This window comes from Ictalurus furcatus, chromosome 13 (genome assembly GCF_023375685.1).
Source record: "Ictalurus furcatus strain D&B chromosome 13, Billie_1.0, whole genome shotgun sequence".
Lineage (NCBI taxonomy): Eukaryota > Metazoa > Chordata > Actinopteri > Siluriformes > Ictaluridae > Ictalurus > Ictalurus furcatus.
This window is the reverse complement of record NC_071267.1, coordinates 7,727,230-7,744,639: the sequence shown is the minus strand read 5'-3', so window position 1 is coordinate 7,744,639 and position 17,410 is coordinate 7,727,230. Positions and strand designations below refer to the sequence as shown.

The 17,410-nt window shown below is 38.5% G+C and overlaps 1 protein-coding gene across 2 annotated transcripts in view; it reads right to left on the bottom strand.

Annotated features, from left to right (window-relative positions):
* Positions 1-17,410, bottom strand: part of prkg1b (protein kinase cGMP-dependent 1b) — a 256,193-nt gene that overhangs the window by 33,868 nt on the left and 204,915 nt on the right. For both annotated transcript variants that reach the window (XM_053639520.1, XM_053639519.1), the window contains exons 8-9: positions 3,933-3,998; positions 518-592 (exon numbers count right to left, since the gene is read on the bottom strand). In XM_053639520.1, the coding sequence (XP_053495495.1) occupies positions 518-592; positions 3,933-3,998 (141 nt within the window). The remainder of the gene's footprint in view (positions 1-517; positions 593-3,932; positions 3,999-17,410) is intronic.

Here is a 17,410-nt window from a genome sequence, read left to right as displayed (position 1 = left end):
TAGATCCCTGTGGACGGGAATCTCCCAAGAAGTGCCATATAGCAAGGATATTATCTCTGAGAACCATATTTGAGCTGGCCAATAAGGTGGTACTAGCAGCAGATGTAGACTGTCATGGCGAACTCTCGCTAGAACTCATGGATGCTCATGGATGCCCAGGCGAACTCGACACGACAGGGAAGGAACTCGCTGAAAGTCGCCATATGTCGAGCTCAATCAGCAGGTCTGCTTGGCAGACCTGCAACACTGCCATTGTATACAGTGACCAGCAAGCGAGAACTGCTTCCGCATAGGCCTTGCTCACCAATGCTGAGGTGGCCTTACATCTTGGATTGCAAAGCTAGCGTTATTTTGAACTTTAGAAATAAACTTATAAGTAATCTTTCTGCAGTAGGGTAAAGTAAATGTTTGTACATGTGAGGGTGGGGTGTGTGCATGGGGGCATATATATTTGCTGTACCGTATTTTAGTGTGATTTTTTTTCACATATTTACTGCAGAATAAGCATAGAACTTACTTTGCTTTGGCTCCAGCGTCCTCATAACCTTTGTTCGAGACATCATCCAGACCTCCAATCAAATGCTTAAATGAACTGCAAAATTCAAGAAGAGTACACATGATTACAATTAGTCAGCACAGAGCCCAGAGTTCCTTTTTAAAATTGTTTACATAATTGGCAATATGCACCAGACATCCCATCAGGAAAAACAAGTACATATTATTAGGCACGGGTCTTTCAGGGAGTTCTCATGCTTTCTATCCTTTATTCTAAATTACACCTGCAGAGCTATTGAATTCTCAAATGTTGATTGGTCAGAAGGTGTTGATTAATAGACAGCAGTTTCAGCTTCAATGAAAACCACAGGGTTATATTAATGCCCTCATTTTAACATGTTAACATTTCTACATAGGGACTTGCATAAACAGATTAAAAGTATGTTTAATAAATAGTTTACTGTGAGGACATGTTTGGAAGGAGTCTCCAGTGTCAGGGCTTTCTAGCTGTTAGAGGTAAAGCTGTAACTTAAAGTCTTCCAGCATGGGGAAGTCTTCAGGACAGGGGTGTGGTTTCTCTGGAAGATGACAAGCTGTGTTTTTTGTCTTATTAACATAAAGAGAGAAAAAGACAGACTGGTGAGGGAACAACTGATTATAGCTGCTATGACACAAGTGATTACAGGAAATAACCTGTCTCATGGGTGTTCCACATTAAACATAACCATAAATAGATAAAATGTACAACATATCGATCGTTAATAAATAAAATTTTAATCATTGGCAAGTTGCTGTGGTATAAGAGGAATAAAACAATTCAGCAAAATAAATCCACTGCATAATACCACCTTGCCATTATTTTCCTATACTAGCATGCCTTGCTGTGTTTTAATACACAGACTGATGACATGCCTTTTCTCTATTTAAGGAACATCATGCACTCAATTAAAGTGCACAATAGCCTGAAGCTAAGCCGGGCGAGTCCATTAGGAAGCCTTGAACCAGTGACCATGTCAGTCTTTGGACCTACAAAGAATATCTTGTGCTACATACTGCCAATACCAAACTGTAATGACTGCAATGCCAATGCTAAAGAAGAGCAATGGATGCAATAAATGCTTTTCTTCTAACTTCTTCTGTGTTTCATAATAAGACAACATTGGATTTCAATCTTACTGTTCCTCTATTTTTGAGGGCACTAAAGGCCTCTTGAAATATATTTACACTGATTTTTTTATGTATGCCAAAATATTTGTTTCATTTCCATCTTGTAAATATCTTCCAGTTACATGAAAGGTAAAAGGGAATCATTTAAAACTGTTTGTGGAAATAAGCAAAATTATTTTCAAAACGGTCTCATATTACATTAATATTAAAATATCTTTTTTTTTTTTTTTTTTTTACTTTACTGACCAAATAATGAAACGAAGGTCAACAACATGAGCTGCTTCCTTAAGTAAGTCTTCAAAATGATAACAAAATGAACCATAATGGTGATTGAAAACAGTTCATGCACTTAAAACAAATAATCCGTATTGCCCTTTCAGGAGCAGCAAGAGATTACGCAAGAGCAAAACCCTGGTGATAAAAATAGTGCCCGTGTGTATGACAAGCTGAAAATGCTTTTCATTTCCTTTTATGCTCAAGCCATTTATCAGTGTTTGAGGAGTCTCACACATCTGGATTTTTTTTTGTTACTGCCATTTGTGTGACAGTGTAATCTTTTTAGTAGAATATTTTACTATTTTGAGGAAGAATATCATTTCAATCATGTGGACATATTGTATAGCATAGGTAATGTAAAGTCATAGAGTACATATCATGGGTCATATGGGTCATCACCCAGGCAGAACCTCTCTCCCATATGACCTTCAGCATGTATTTAGGTCTGTATGTGTGTAGCCAAAGCTTTCAGGCTGTCTTGAACTAATGCACAGATTAAATACACATACACACTTTACACATGCAGAAAAAAGACACAGTATATAGCTTACAGGCAGCAATATAATTCTTTCACACATTTAATACTGAACTTTTCTGTCTTATTGAATTCTCAAATCTGAAGGTGGTGATTAATTTTCTAGAACAGCGGCTCCAACTGAAACATAAATGATATGTTTATTAATGAACTAATTCATTAATGCACTCATTCTTAATGAGTTATTTTTTCTATAGTAACAGCTCATTCTCAGGGACTTATTTGGCAGACGATCCCCATATGTAATCCAAGACTAACAGTAAATGGATTAAGAAATATGTTGCTGCTTAAAAAGAGTTCCTAACAGAGGAGTTCTGGTTTCTTAGTAACATGAAACCAGACAAGAAGGGTATTTTGTAATGTTATGCAATGTAATGTAATGTGAATGTGAATGTAATGTAAATGTAACTATAAATGGGTAAAAAGTGTGATTTATTCCTTCCTTAATCCACTCATGCCCTAGGATCAGGACAGATTAAGCCTTGCCAAGTGGTGTTTTTTGGCTGCATTGCACCTATACCTCATTATTAGCAATTCATTTGAGAATAAGGGTTATCAGTACTGCAAATTCAATTACTTGCTTGACATTATATTTTACAGGACTGTTTTGAGTAATGTGATAGGTGTACCATGAGCTGTGAAATATGATTTGCTGACTTTTATAGGCTCAACAGGTAGTCCTGGCTGATCTCATATTGTACTCAGTAAAGCATCCCAGTAAAATAATACAGACATCTCACAGTGTAGGTCAGGAACATGAAGCATGAAGCCCACTGACCATTCATCTTCTGAGATATTTTATAGTTTATTTAGAAAACAATAAGCTGGTTCAGTCATGTTCCACAAGCACTAGATGCCAGACTTGAGAACTGAGCTGGCCTTATAGAGGTGTGACCATGGTCTATAACAGTGCACTGTAGACATGTACAGACTCAACATCTCTGAGACTTCCCACAGTTCTGACATCAGACTAGACGCACAGACCAATTCCACTCACATTGTGTAACCACCTCAGGGCTAAAATGCCAGCACGCATATACAGCATCCAAAACAAGAGAATTTTAATAGCCAGTGGGAGCACATTCATCGCTGTTCTCCTGTACAGCATGCTCCTTGTGGGTGGTGGGGTTGTGTATTTTTAGCACACACCTCAGAGCTCAATAGAGTCGCACACACTGGGGGTTTTGCGTCCTTGGAGATCTAAGACTCTTGATTCTAGGAGAGCCATGATGTGTAAGGTATTTCACTAAAGGTAGCTGTTCTCTCACATGCAGCAGCAATTTATTCAAGGACACATTGTTTCTGTTTTTAGTAGGTGTAGCTTGGCTTTTGTACTTTGTTCCTCATGGGAATATAAGATGCTAATAAACCTTTGTGATGGAACAAAAGACTAAAAAAGTAGCCACGGCATTGAGAACACAGATGTGAAGACACTGAGAGACGAACAGTTGTAACTCACTCTCTGTCAATGACCAGGCAGGTGACAGCCTCAGCAGCAATGACATTGGCCATCCTAATGTCTTCTCTGTGGAAACATAAAATGACAACACATCAGTCACATGCTGTCAAATCCGTTTGACAGCCTTAATTAATTCATCAGTCAGAGCACCACGTGGATATCACTTCATTAGGGCATACAGAAAATGTGACCCTGCCTGGGGGAGATGGCTGTAGTCGACGAGCAGGATTCAAAAGAAATCATTATGAAAGTTTTATATATATATATATATATATATATATATATATATATATATATATATATATATATATATATACATATATATATATATATATATATATATATATATATATATATATAATGATGGCAAAACTCATACAAAAATTGTTAAACAATTCAACCAAAATGGTATTTATATGAACTTGACTAAATCAAATAATAAAATAATGGTAATTGATTAAATTACAACCTTTTACATACTAAAAATATTATTTATATATTGTTACCATTTGCCATGTAAATGGTTAACACAATTCAAGCGTTATTACCCAACGTAATAATACAGACAAGTTATCAATCATTCTTTGAATAAACACACAGTTCAGTATCTATAGCAGCAACATCTATGAAATTACTCTGTATAGCTCGCCTGTGTCATATCACCGTATAGCTCCTCCTCACTGCAGGAGTTGAGTTCAGATTTGAAAGTGACCATAGCAGACTGAAGTAGACCTTTCAGATCCTCCATCACTGAAATGCCATGTGGCTTTGCACTAAAGTGTAGCACAAGCTCTAACTCAGTGTTAAGGGAAACGTACAGAGTGGAGGAGATCTGGAACGCTCTGCCCTCAGTGATGGCTTAAAGCAGTTGCATTTTGCTAAAGCACTGAATACAGGTGTCCATGAAATTCATACACACCCCAACACACACATCGATCCCAGCAAGGATTTAAGGCAATGTGAGTCTAGATTGCATCTCCAATGGTTAAAAAATATACTTGGTGGAATATGATGACAAAATTGTCTCCCAATAATGAAGCAACACGTTCATATCATAATTGCCAAACTGCATGTATAATAAAAAATAATGCTCCCAATTACATCATGTATAACGAGTTCTTTATTCCTGTAATGCTTGAAATATAATGTCGGCATTCAGTACAAAAGCAATTTCAATACTTCATCACAGTCATTTCTGAAAACGCACTTATTCCCTATTTAAAATGATTATTTTTCTGGGATAACTGCATCCTTCACAGGTGCTACATAGCGATTTTACTTCTGTCTGTATCAGCAATCTCAAACCCTGCACCCCAATTGGCATACTATTCATTCTAAATAGTATCTGAGAGTATTGTGCAAATCAGAGGCGGAATTTTGTGACTGTTTGCGTTGCTGAATTTAAGGATGCATTCCAGAGAGGTGTAAATGAAATATGGAAAAATAAATCAAGGGAATGGTAAATTAAATGATATGGTATAAATTATATAAGGAATAATAAATGAAGAAAAGCTGATATGCAACGAGGAGTTTGTTTACAGTGGCATTGTTCTCTTCTGGGCAACAACGTTCTCTTCTATTACACGAAATGTTAGTATGTCCCAGTACTTGCATACTTACATCTTAGTACACACTCAAAATTATGTACTTTCTCTAAACAAAAAGAGTACATACTTTTAGCACATAGTACAAGTATGCCAATTTATTTTTGGCAGCAGTAATATGTTGAAAATTATAACTTGTTATCTTATCTTATTAGAGTGCCCTCCACTAATATAGGCACCCTTGGTAAAAATAAGAAGGCTGTGAAAAATTTTTTCAGCATGGGCACTCTGACCGGCCTGCAGCTACGCAGCCCGATACACAGCAAGCTGCAATGCACTGTGTGTTCTGACACTTTTCTATCATAGTCAGCAATAACCATTTCAGCAATTTGTGCTATAGTAGCTCTTCTGTGGGATCGGACCAGAAGGGCTAGCCTTTGCTCCCCAGGCGCATCAGTGAGCCTTGGGTCCCATGACCCTATTGCCAGTTCACCAGTTGTCCTTTCTTGGACCACTTTTGTTAGGTATTAACCACAGCATACCGGGAACACCCCGATGATATCTGCCATTTTTAGAGATGCTCTGACCAAGTCATCTAGCCATCTCAATTTGGCCCTTGTCAAAGTGGCTCCTTATGCATAACAATAAACACAGGTATTAATAACTTTGTTAATGTTACTTATGGTGTATTAATGCTGTTCATGGTTTGTATAGTGCCCTCCACTAATATTGGCACCCTTGGTAATTATGAGCAAAGAAGGCTGTGAAAAATTTTCTTTATTGTTTAAACTTTTGATCTTTTGTTAAAACAAAATCACAAAAATACACTGCTCTCATGGATATCAAACAACTGCAAACAAAAGACAGGTTTACCCCCCAAAAAACATTTGTTAAATATCGATGTGCAACAATTATTGGCACCCTTTTAGTCAATACATTGTGCTACCTCCCCTTGGCAAGATAACAGCTCTGAGTCTTCTCCTATAATACCTGATGAGGTTGGAGAATACATGGCAAGGGTTCTGCGACCATTCCTCCATACAGAATCTCTCCAGATCCTTCAAATTTCGAGGTGCATGCTGGTGGACTCTCCTCTTCAGTTCACCCTACAGGTTTACCAAGGGTGCCAATATTAGTGGAGGGCACTGTATATCAAAATGTTGATGTCTCAAAACTCTGATTTACAGTACGTCAAAATTAAGCTTATCTAAAACTCTTATAGTGGGGGGAAATAAGTATTGACCATTTTTTTCAGTAAATATATTTCCAATGAGGTTATTCACATTAAATTAAACACTAGAAATCTGCAAATATAAATAATTCACAATATTAAAGTCCATAAATAAAGTTATGTGGAATAAAGTGGATTGACACAGGAAAAAAGTATTGAACACGCTAAGAAAAAGCGGTTCTCCAAGCAAGGTAAGGCAAGGAACCAGATGAAATCCATAAATAGTTAGAACGTAAATATACCTCCTATCTATGCAAATTAATATCAGCTGGGTTAGTAAATTGATGGTCTAAAAAAAAAGAGGCTTTTCCTTACCAAGGTGTCACACAAGAAACATCTCATGATGGGTAGAAGCAAAGAGCTCTCCCAAGACCTTTGCAACCTTATTGTTGAGAAACATTCTGATGGAATCGGATACAGACGTATTTCAAAACTTCTGAATCCTCCAGTAAGCACCATTGGGGTCATTATCCGCAAGTGGAAGCACCCTCACTCCGTCATCAACCGGCCACGCACAGGAGCTCCTCGCAAGATTTCTGACAGGGAGTCAGAAGAATAGTCAGAAGAGTCGCCCAAGAGTCAAGGACCACTCAAAGAGCTCCAGAAACACTTGGAGGCAGCAGGTACCATCGTCACAGAGAAAACAATAGGCAGTGCACTCCATCGCCATGAACTCTATGCACGCTCACCCCGCAAGACTCTTTTACTAAAAAAAAAAGGCATGACAAAGCTCGTTTGAAGTTTGCTACAACTCATTTGGACAAGCCTATTCAATACTGGGAGAGTGTAGTCTGGGCAGACGAGAGCGAAATTTAACTTTTTGGCTGTCGTACTACACACCATGTTTGGAGAAGAAATGACACCACACATCACCCTAAAAACACTATACCAACAGTGAATTTTGGAGGTGGAAGCATCATGGTGTGGGGTTGTTTTTTATCGCATGGTACTGGCAGACTTCATATAATTGAAAGAACAATGAATGGAGCCCTTTACTGGGAGATCCTTGAGAAGAATCTGCTGCCATCTGTCAGGATGATGAAGATGAAACATGGGCGGACCTTCCAGCAGGACAACAATCCAAAGCTTACAGCAAAGGAAACACTCAATTGGTTTCAGAGGGAAAAAATCAAGGTGTTAGAATGGCCCAGTCAATCACCTGACTTAAATCCAAGTGAACATTTGTGAAAAGAACTAAAGATTAAGGTTCACAAGAGGGCCCCCAGGAATCTTCAAGATTTAAAGACAATATTTTTAGAAGAATGGGCCAAAATCACACCTGAATACTGTGGCCGCTTAATTTCTTCATACAGGAAATCTCCTGAAGCTGTCATTACAAACAAAGGATTCTCCACTAAGTATTAAATAAATTTCAGTTTGAGTATTCAATACTTTTTTCCTGTGTCATTCCTCTTTTTTATTAAAACTTCATTTATGGACTTTAATGTTTGGATTTCTTTATACAGGTGGATTTCTTGAGTTAATACCAAAGTCTGGTGAAAATTTCATGTGAATAGCCTCATTGGAAATATATTTACTGAAAAAAGTGACATGTTCAATACTTATTTCCCCCACTGTATGTATCTTAAAATTCTTCCTTATTATATCACAATGTTGACTCAAAATTCTGACATCTCAAAATCTGACTTGGTACGCCTATGCAAATAGTGATATTCATATCTATCAAGCTTAATCTTATTTATTCCATAACTCAATACTGTTTAGCAGGACAGCCTAATTAACTACCTTTATATGTAATGTAGGTTACTACCTGCCTAGTTATACAGCTAACCTAGACAGTTGTTCAAATAATGCATCAGATGGTGAATTCATATTTAAAGTACACAACACATGCTATTCCTTTTAAGCATATGTTTTCTACATACTTCAGTTATCTACATCACTCCCATTCCTTGTGTGAATGGAATGTCAAGCCAAATGATCAATATCTGAATATGGTATCTAAGGTCAGGGGTGAGCTCCTATTAACCAATCTCAAAAAATGATGAGGCAGTAATTAAACAGTAATTAAACATAATCAACATAAACTGCAAGAAGATATGTAAAAAGTTTGAGATAATAAGTCAGAATGTTTGCTGCTGCCAAAAATATAGAAAAAATATATAATGTTTTTCCACCTTTTCTACCTTGCAGAAATGGGATTCCATACAAATTTGGTATGTATGGAAACACTAGGTCGCATTTATCAACCTGGATGAGAACAGATTTACTTGTAAATCATCCATATGAGTGTATACACAAGAAGTCCAGTATTCAAGTTTGAAAAAAAAAATTCGTATCCTACTTGTGCTCCTAAGTGTGTGTAAATTTATGGATAAGAAGATATACTAATGTAAACATCCTCTTGATCGACTTCCAATTACATATTTTGCATGGATTACTGCACTTTTACATATGGTATATATGGTCGAGTTTAAATGGCTTATTTTTATTACATTTACAGCATTTAGCAGATGCCCTTATCCAGAGCAATTTATAGAAGCGCTTTGGAGTCTTTGTCAATGTCATATAATGAGGGTTAGGACGAATGCAGAGGCAGATAAGAGCTTTATTAGAGTAGAGACTGGCAGACAACGCTGAAACATGAGATGATAGCGTGGTCAAAAACGGGCAATAGGTCAAGTGATCGGCAAACGGGCATAAACAAGGCTAAACAGGAATCGAGAAATGAGGACGAGAACAGGATCAAAACGATGAAACAAAACAAGACAAACAAAGGCTTGGCACGGTGAGAACACTCAATACTTCACCTCGAACAATGAGACATGAGGGGTTCAAATGACAAATGTAATTAAGGGTAAACATAAAACAGCTGAGACTAATGATGACACATAAGGGAAACAACCAGTGACAATACAGGGGCGGAGACAGGACATAAACCATAAAAGATGCACGTGTAGAATGCAAACAAAGTCAATGTCACTGAACAACCCGGAAGCGTGCGCTCGCAGTTCGAGCTCGCGCTACGGGTTTTCAGAGCACTTTGCGCAAGGGGAAATCATGATAATCAAAAGCATATCCTCATGCTAGAATTAACAGTACCATTGAGAAAATTCTCTGAAAACCATTTTACATTTTATATTATTGGCATTAATTAAAAAATATAAATTTAAAAATAAAGGAAGCAAGCCAACAGAAACCCATAAATTAAGACAAATAAAACTAAAAAAAGAAATGGCAGCATATAAACGGTGGACAAGCCAGTCTCTCTGAACATAGCCATAAGCAATAAACAACTGCCTCAGTTGACAGAAGTTTAAGAACTCACTTACTGTTATTCATATTTTATTATTAAACTTTTCCAGCCTTTCAGCCTTCACCCTGAATGTTTCTTTCGAGTCAAAATAACTTCTACTTCTGCCTTTTAGCCTTAACCCTGATTGTTCATTTCATGCTCCAAGCTGTCTGCGCAGTTGAACTTTTATGTCGTTTTGTGGGGATCACTAAATGCAAATGAGCTGTGTCAGGAACTCTCTTTGCACTTTATGGGTGATCAACACATTTATGTGAGTATGAAGAGAATCAGTGTTTCTGAAAATTTTGCAAATCCACCAGAAAATTTTATTCAGTTTGGCTTACACAAACATTTACGCACAAATTTACTAAAAGATTGTTAATGAGGCCCACCGTCTCAATAGCATCTTTACTGAGACCATTAGAATGAAGAAAAGCACAATGAATTCCAGAAGCTGTTAAAATGACAGTTACAAGTATAAAGCCTCATTTTATATGTGTACATGTGTATACTAGTGCAGAGGTTCTCAACCTTTTGCAACTAAAGCTTCCCCAAGCCTCCCCCCCCCCCCCCCATTTTGGAGGAGACCAGGTATAATGATTATCTATTCTATATGAGATCATTCAATCAATCAATCAATCAATCTATCTATCTATCTGCCTAATCTATAATCTGTTTTATATAGATAGATAGATAGATAGATAGATAGATAGATATTTTTGGATTGTGTGTGTTTTTTTAAAAAACTTTTTTAATTACTTTTCATAACTTATGAATTTTCAATAACTTTTATAAAACTATATAACAGACAGGTATGGAACATGAATGATATAAAATGTTTCTGAACATTATAACTACTTTGAACAAGAGAACTAGAGTGTAATAACATGTAGTATTTAACATGTTGCATTACATCCGTCTTGCGTTCTAAAAAACATTCTCATGTGAATTATGTAAATTGGGATGAACGGCGCGTTTGCTTATCCATGACATTGTTAAATCTCCGGCTCTCAGACACTCACTGAACAGAGCAGACGCAGAGAGAGGTGTGAGTGCAGTGGGAAAGCAGGACCTTGCACTTGCAGGGCAGTACTGGTGATATTTGGAAAGTTGCTAAGGTTTGTCCAAAAAGTCGCTAGATTTGTCGCTAGGTGTTTATTTATTTATTTTTTGGCAAAAAAAAGTTGCTAAAGGGGTCTGAAAAGTGCCTAAGTTAGCAACACTGGTCTGCACTGACAGCTAGATAAAAGGCAGACTAAGCTCTGCCTCTCCCCAGCAAAAAGAAAATACAGAGGGAGAGAGAACACAGTTTTTTTCCATTCCCCCCCTTCCGATCTCTCCACGTCCCCCTAGGGGCCCTGGTTGAGAACCGCTGTACTAGTGCATTCTGTTTTGGCTGCGGTGTAATTTTAATAAAACGTATAACAATGATAGTTAGTGGTATTATAAAATTAATCTCAATGGATCATGTCAATCTCAATGGATCATGTCTGAGCATCATGGATGTGTCCATTATAGCACATATTCTCCCAGATGGCGATATAATTAGCTTCTGTATCTGCTTCTAAAATTTGCCAGTTTATAAGGGTAACAACATGAATTGAATCATGATGGGCTGTAATTACTTTAATGATGTTGTGAAATCAACTTTTAATTCTCCTGTTGTAGCAGACTAAAATTATAGGATGGTGGAACAAACCTTCCCATCCATTTAACTGGTTTATTGGCACAGAGCTCTTGGGCCCAGCAATTTCAAATTAATGGGAAGAGATTATTAGCTTTTTTTTATTAATCATTTGTCATTACCAGCATACATATACATTTTTCACAAGACTGACAAGCATATTAAATTTGTTTGGTTAAAGCTGACAGTGTGACAGTATAACAACATTGCCGGCTGTGCTAAAATGCCTGTAGCACACCCACATAAGTCTTTATGTTTAACTCTTGCCAGGAGTTTTTCACTTGTATCCCAAATGCCAGGTTTTGGCTCATGTTTATTTCAGCATAAGCTCCCTTTTATTTTTCAGCAGTAGCTTCATTTTGTATACATTTGTATAAATGTTTCTCCTTTTCGATAACCACAAATGAGAATGATTAAATGAAGAAAATTGTTATATAATGAACAATACATGAAAAACTTCCATAATGTTCTTATTGCTGCATCTTCACATCTTCACATTTTTTAAAATAAGTCTATATTTACAGTGCATAAGACACTCCTAGGTGTGAAAGTGTGTGTGAATGTGTGTCTGCATGGTGCCTTGAGATCATGATCATGATAAAGCGCTTACTGAAGATGAATAAATAAATGAATGAGTGAATGAACAAATAAAATGAATGAAATTCTTATCTGTTTATTGTTCCAAATATCCGTGTCTGTATCTGGTGTTAAACCTGAAGTGGGCATGGCCTAGACACAGAGGTGGAAAAAACTGCCAGTATGCTCTGCAAATTCGGGTACTACATAACTAAACTTCACTAAATTTATTAATTTAACCATTGCAATCCTGAACAGGCTATTACTAAGGATGCTATAAATGCATTGCACAATGCTGCATATTCAAATTAATGAAAGTTGTCTTTCTCTGTCCTCACTCGTGCCTCACATAAAAGTACAAATCTTCCCACTCAAGGGACTTTTTATTGCCTCCTACGGGATTCCATTACTGATGCACACCAGTAGTTTCAATCAGATGCCATATGAACCTTTCCAGCTTTCTAAAAAAATGGGTCTGTTCTGAAAAAAGTATCTGTTCTGAACACATTATCTGTTATTTATGAATAATATACTCATATTCAGTTACAACCCTACTATTTTAGTAATCCTGGGTAACTATGGTAACAAAACAGGAAACAACCATCTATGTCCAGTCTCTGTCAAACAAAGCATTGCCTTTTTTTTATTTTAAGATAAACAGCCCAAGTTCACTGATTGGCTGTTGGGAAAAGGACTGGATGAAAGAGCACTAATCCAGGAAGAGGCAAAGTAGAAGACACATATGCTCTACCCTCATCCCTGAACACATCATATGGACCATCAACATGTGAGCATAAAATAACAGCTGTGAATTCTGGCTTCTATCAAGAGATTGTGCTTGTTGTCATCAATCTGTAGTCTAGAGACATGCTTATTTTTTTTTTTTATGTGATGACAGCAAGGCGGACATTTGTGAAGCTCCACTGCATCATGCTGGTCCTCCTTTGATATTATGTTTCCATCACTGCACATCACCAAACAGCAAAAGGGTCCAAACAGATAGCTCCCAGTCCCTTCACTGGGGTGCAATCAGTGTCACACTGCAGTATTACATCATACATGTACATCATTTCCCTCACATGATGGCTAAAATGGTACAAACAAATTGGTCTTTGAACCGTTCAGTCCAAGGCTTCTGAAAGAAAATCAAACACTGTATAGCACTGAACATTTCAGAAGATACAGAGCTGGGTATAGTGAAAGAGCAAGAATTTACAGAAGCTGAAAAAAGAGATGGCAAAGATAAACCAAGCTGAACAGTGGCATGCACCAGTGATCTGTTAAACGTCTGGCCCGGGTCAAAATATACCACACCAACTCACATCAACCTGTAAAGAAAAGGTCAAACCTGTCAATCTGACTGGAAAAAAAATGCATGAGGGGTGAGAACAGAAGTGGAAGACAGAGTAGCATAGTAGCCGAGACCTCGCCCAGACAGAATCCAAGTACTTCAGGGCACAGGAGGAAAGCACGCCTACCATGAAACAACCTTAATAAAAGTCCTTGAAGTTATTCATAGACCTACATAGAGAGAAGAGCCATTAATAGAGTAACAGCTGTAGATAATATTCAAACAACACTGACCTTTGGTGCAGTCATTTAGATGTGAAAAGTCAGCATGTGCGAATTACTTAATTACTAACAATTATATCAGTTTGGCTTAACTGACATAAAAGTTGACTTTACACCAAACATTTGGGCCTTTTGATCACTGCTATTATTTGACTGTCTCTTTACACCTTATCTCACCACAACAAAACTGGGAATGAGCAAATATTGTTTAAGATGAAAGACTGTCTAAAACCAACATATATGATAGAGATGTGATTTGGTTTGCTAAAGAGTGCAGCGCTAACAAACACACAACACTGTGTGCTAATTACCACAGACAGCGAAAGGTGAGATCAAAGGGACAGAGATCAAGAAGAGGCATTTGGAAGCGTAACACCCTTTCAGAATAAAACAAATACACCACATGGCCTATTAGCGTTCCTCATCAGCACCAGTGAGTTTGATCACATCAAAGAGCTTGCCATTTAACAAGACATTGGTTTTAAATATAGAGAGAAAACTCTCAAAGGAAAATGAACAACAGGATAATATTGCACTTACAGTCATAGTTCTTAATGGGAAATCATTATAAAATATATTATACTAAGAATGACTCTGACCATAGTGCAGGCTATAGTTCAAATGATAAGTTGATATTAATGCACTCGTTCTAATACGTTATTGTTTTTATTGTAACAGGTCATTCACAGGGACTTAAATACCAGACGTATAATGGATGAGCTACATAATCTACAGCTAAAAATAAATGGATAACAAACATTAGTTAACAAAGTAAAACAATCCTTGATATGGTGAAGTTTTCTCTCTGGAGACATTTAATTATAATTTATGGAAGGTTAGTAAGTTTTCCACCATGGAAAAGAAGGATATAGGATTTTCTTAACTTTCTTAATCTGAGAAGCTTCATTTTTTGTCTCATTAAGAGGCTGGTGAGAGAATGACTGCTTATAGCTGCTATAATATATGCGATAACAGAAACTAACATGTCCCATGGATGTTCCAAAACATTAAATGTAACTATAAACCATTAAAAAGCATGATGTATCATTTTGATCTCCTGGGATTTTCATGCACAAGTCTTTAGAGTTTATACAAAACAGTGTTCGGGGGAAAAAAAGCATCCAGTGAGCAGAAGTTCGGCCGAGTGGAGAGAAGTAAGAGGAGAATTACCAAACTGGTTTAAGCTAACAGGAAGTCTACGGTAACTCATATAACAGGAATCTGAGGCTACAGTGGGCACAGGCACACCAAAACAGAACAGTTAAACTGATTACAAAGCCATGAATGTTTAATATGAGTATTGTGCAAAATAAAATCACCATCACTACAGAAAATTATGGAAGCCCATAAGTGGGCATGCCTTATTATTTTATTTCTTTCTTGTTTTCTTGTGATAACGAATTAATTTTCTCATAATATCGACACAACAATAGTTGTTCCCTTTCAAAGGGAACTTCGACATAGCATTTAGCATAACAGAGTGGGAAGCACCTTGCGTGCGTGACCGGTATCTGAAGCTTGTGTAAAATCATGCCTCTACTTATAGGCCTGCCATGATCAGGTGATGTGGCAATTAAGCGCGTCGCATGATATATATATTTATATATATATATGGCACCTGTGAACCACGCCGCCAGCCTTATTATCTTCAGCGAGACTGCATGTCTGTTGTTTGTGTGACAAAAAACGCTTCATTTCTACTCATACTCTCAAAATCTCTGAACTTTTCTATCCCTTTTTTTTTAAAAAAGAAAAGAAAAGAAAAGAGAGGGAAGTAATGAGCATGAAAGAATTCAAGAAGTGTATTACGGCTTGCTCCCGTTTCATCACGGGGAATAGTGCACACTTTCTGAGTGAAGTGTTTAGGAGTGTAGCATGCAATGGCAGCCTTGAGAAGCTGCGCATGGTAATGCCTACATTAAGCAGCTCGGCTCACGACTCGCGCTCTTCTTGGAAGCCGAAGCAAGTTGGGTTTCAGAGCCTCGCGGATCTGGGCCGGCCGCTGTCGAGTCAGCTAGCCGTTTCAGGTTTGGGGGATCTCTCATGGATCCGGAAAAGGAGCCGGAGACGAGCGCTGCTCTATCTTTTGCTCTGTCTTCCGGGTTTGGCTCTCCGCTGGATTTTGGAGCTCGCGTCGCGACTCCTCCTTCCGCTATGGAAAGCCAAAATGGAAAAAAAAAGTTGAGAAAAAAACACACACACAAAAATAATAGTAATAATTCCTCTCTGACTCTGAGGAGTCAGAAGGATGTGCTAAAAACTGAGAGCAGCATATAAAGAGCTGCTTGAAGTGATTACTAAATCTGGATGAGCCTTTTTCTCCCCAGTGAAAGTAAATCATTCACACTGCAGAAACTCCCCTTCCTTCCAGAGGTGCATGACAAAATATCAGGCTTCTGGGGGAAAACCATGCATAAGCCATATTTATAACCCCACGATGTTGGAGTATTCGGCCATTGTGGGGAATGAACGGCATGGCTATTCTAGGAGGTAAAGGAGCTGAAGGTAGAGGAGGCGCTTGCGAGCTAACTCTCTCCATCGACGGCAGGTAATTGGGGGGCTGGCTTTGCCATCCAAACCACCGTGTAAGGCCACCGTGGCATTGGTGGGCAAGCCTATGCAGTAGTAGTCTTGCTTGTGGGTCACTGCAGACAATGACAGTGTTGCAGGCCTACCAAATAGACCTGCTGAGTGAGCTTGACATACGGCGGTATTCAAAAAAGCCAGTTCCTTCGCTGTTGTCTCGAGCTCACCTGGGCATCCACGAGTGGAGCCTGGGCCAGCACTAGTGTGAGGGGGACCCAGAAGGTGAGTATGGCAGCCCACCAACCCCCGCAGACAGCCAGGGGAACCGGGCGAGCACAGTCGCGGTCTGTTACTAAGCCTGATCTGAGAATGGTCATAAAGGCCAAGCAGGCAAAGAAAAGCATTCCTGAGAGGCCGTGGAGGGACATATCAGGGGACATGAGGTTGTTAGGGCAGGTAGCCCCCAGTGCTACTGTAGGTCCTCCCCTAGCCAGGGCGGTCCCCAAGTATTCAGTGTTCTCTCGTCAGCGAGCTGTCACAGGGCAACGAAAATCTGATGCTTTCCCTCCAATAGAATGTGGAATAGTTAACGTCACTAAAAGACCATCGGGCAGTGTGGAAACTACTGCCAAATGTGTCTCCATGGGTTCTGTCTACCTTAGAAAAGGGTTACCGGGTCCAGTTTATAGCTCGACCACCCCCCCCCGGTTCAGAGGTGTGCTCACCACAGTAGCACAGACCAGAGCCCGACGTTAGTGCAGGAAGTAAGTTCCCTTTTGGACAATGGGGCCATAGAACATGTACCCCGTTCCCTAAGGGAGGGAGGTTTTTACAGCCGTTATTTCCTGGTCCGCAAAAAAGATGGGAGTATGCGGCCAATTTTAGATCTGCGTCATCTGAACCGTACTCTTCGGACATACAGGTTCAAGATGCTGACGCTTAAACTTATTGTGCTACAGATACAGTTCGAGGACTGGTTTGTGGCAATAGATCGGAAAGATGCATATTTTCGCATAGGAATATCACCCGGCCACAGGAAGTTTGTGAGGTTTGCGTTTGGAGACAACACATACCAATTTCGGGTTCTTC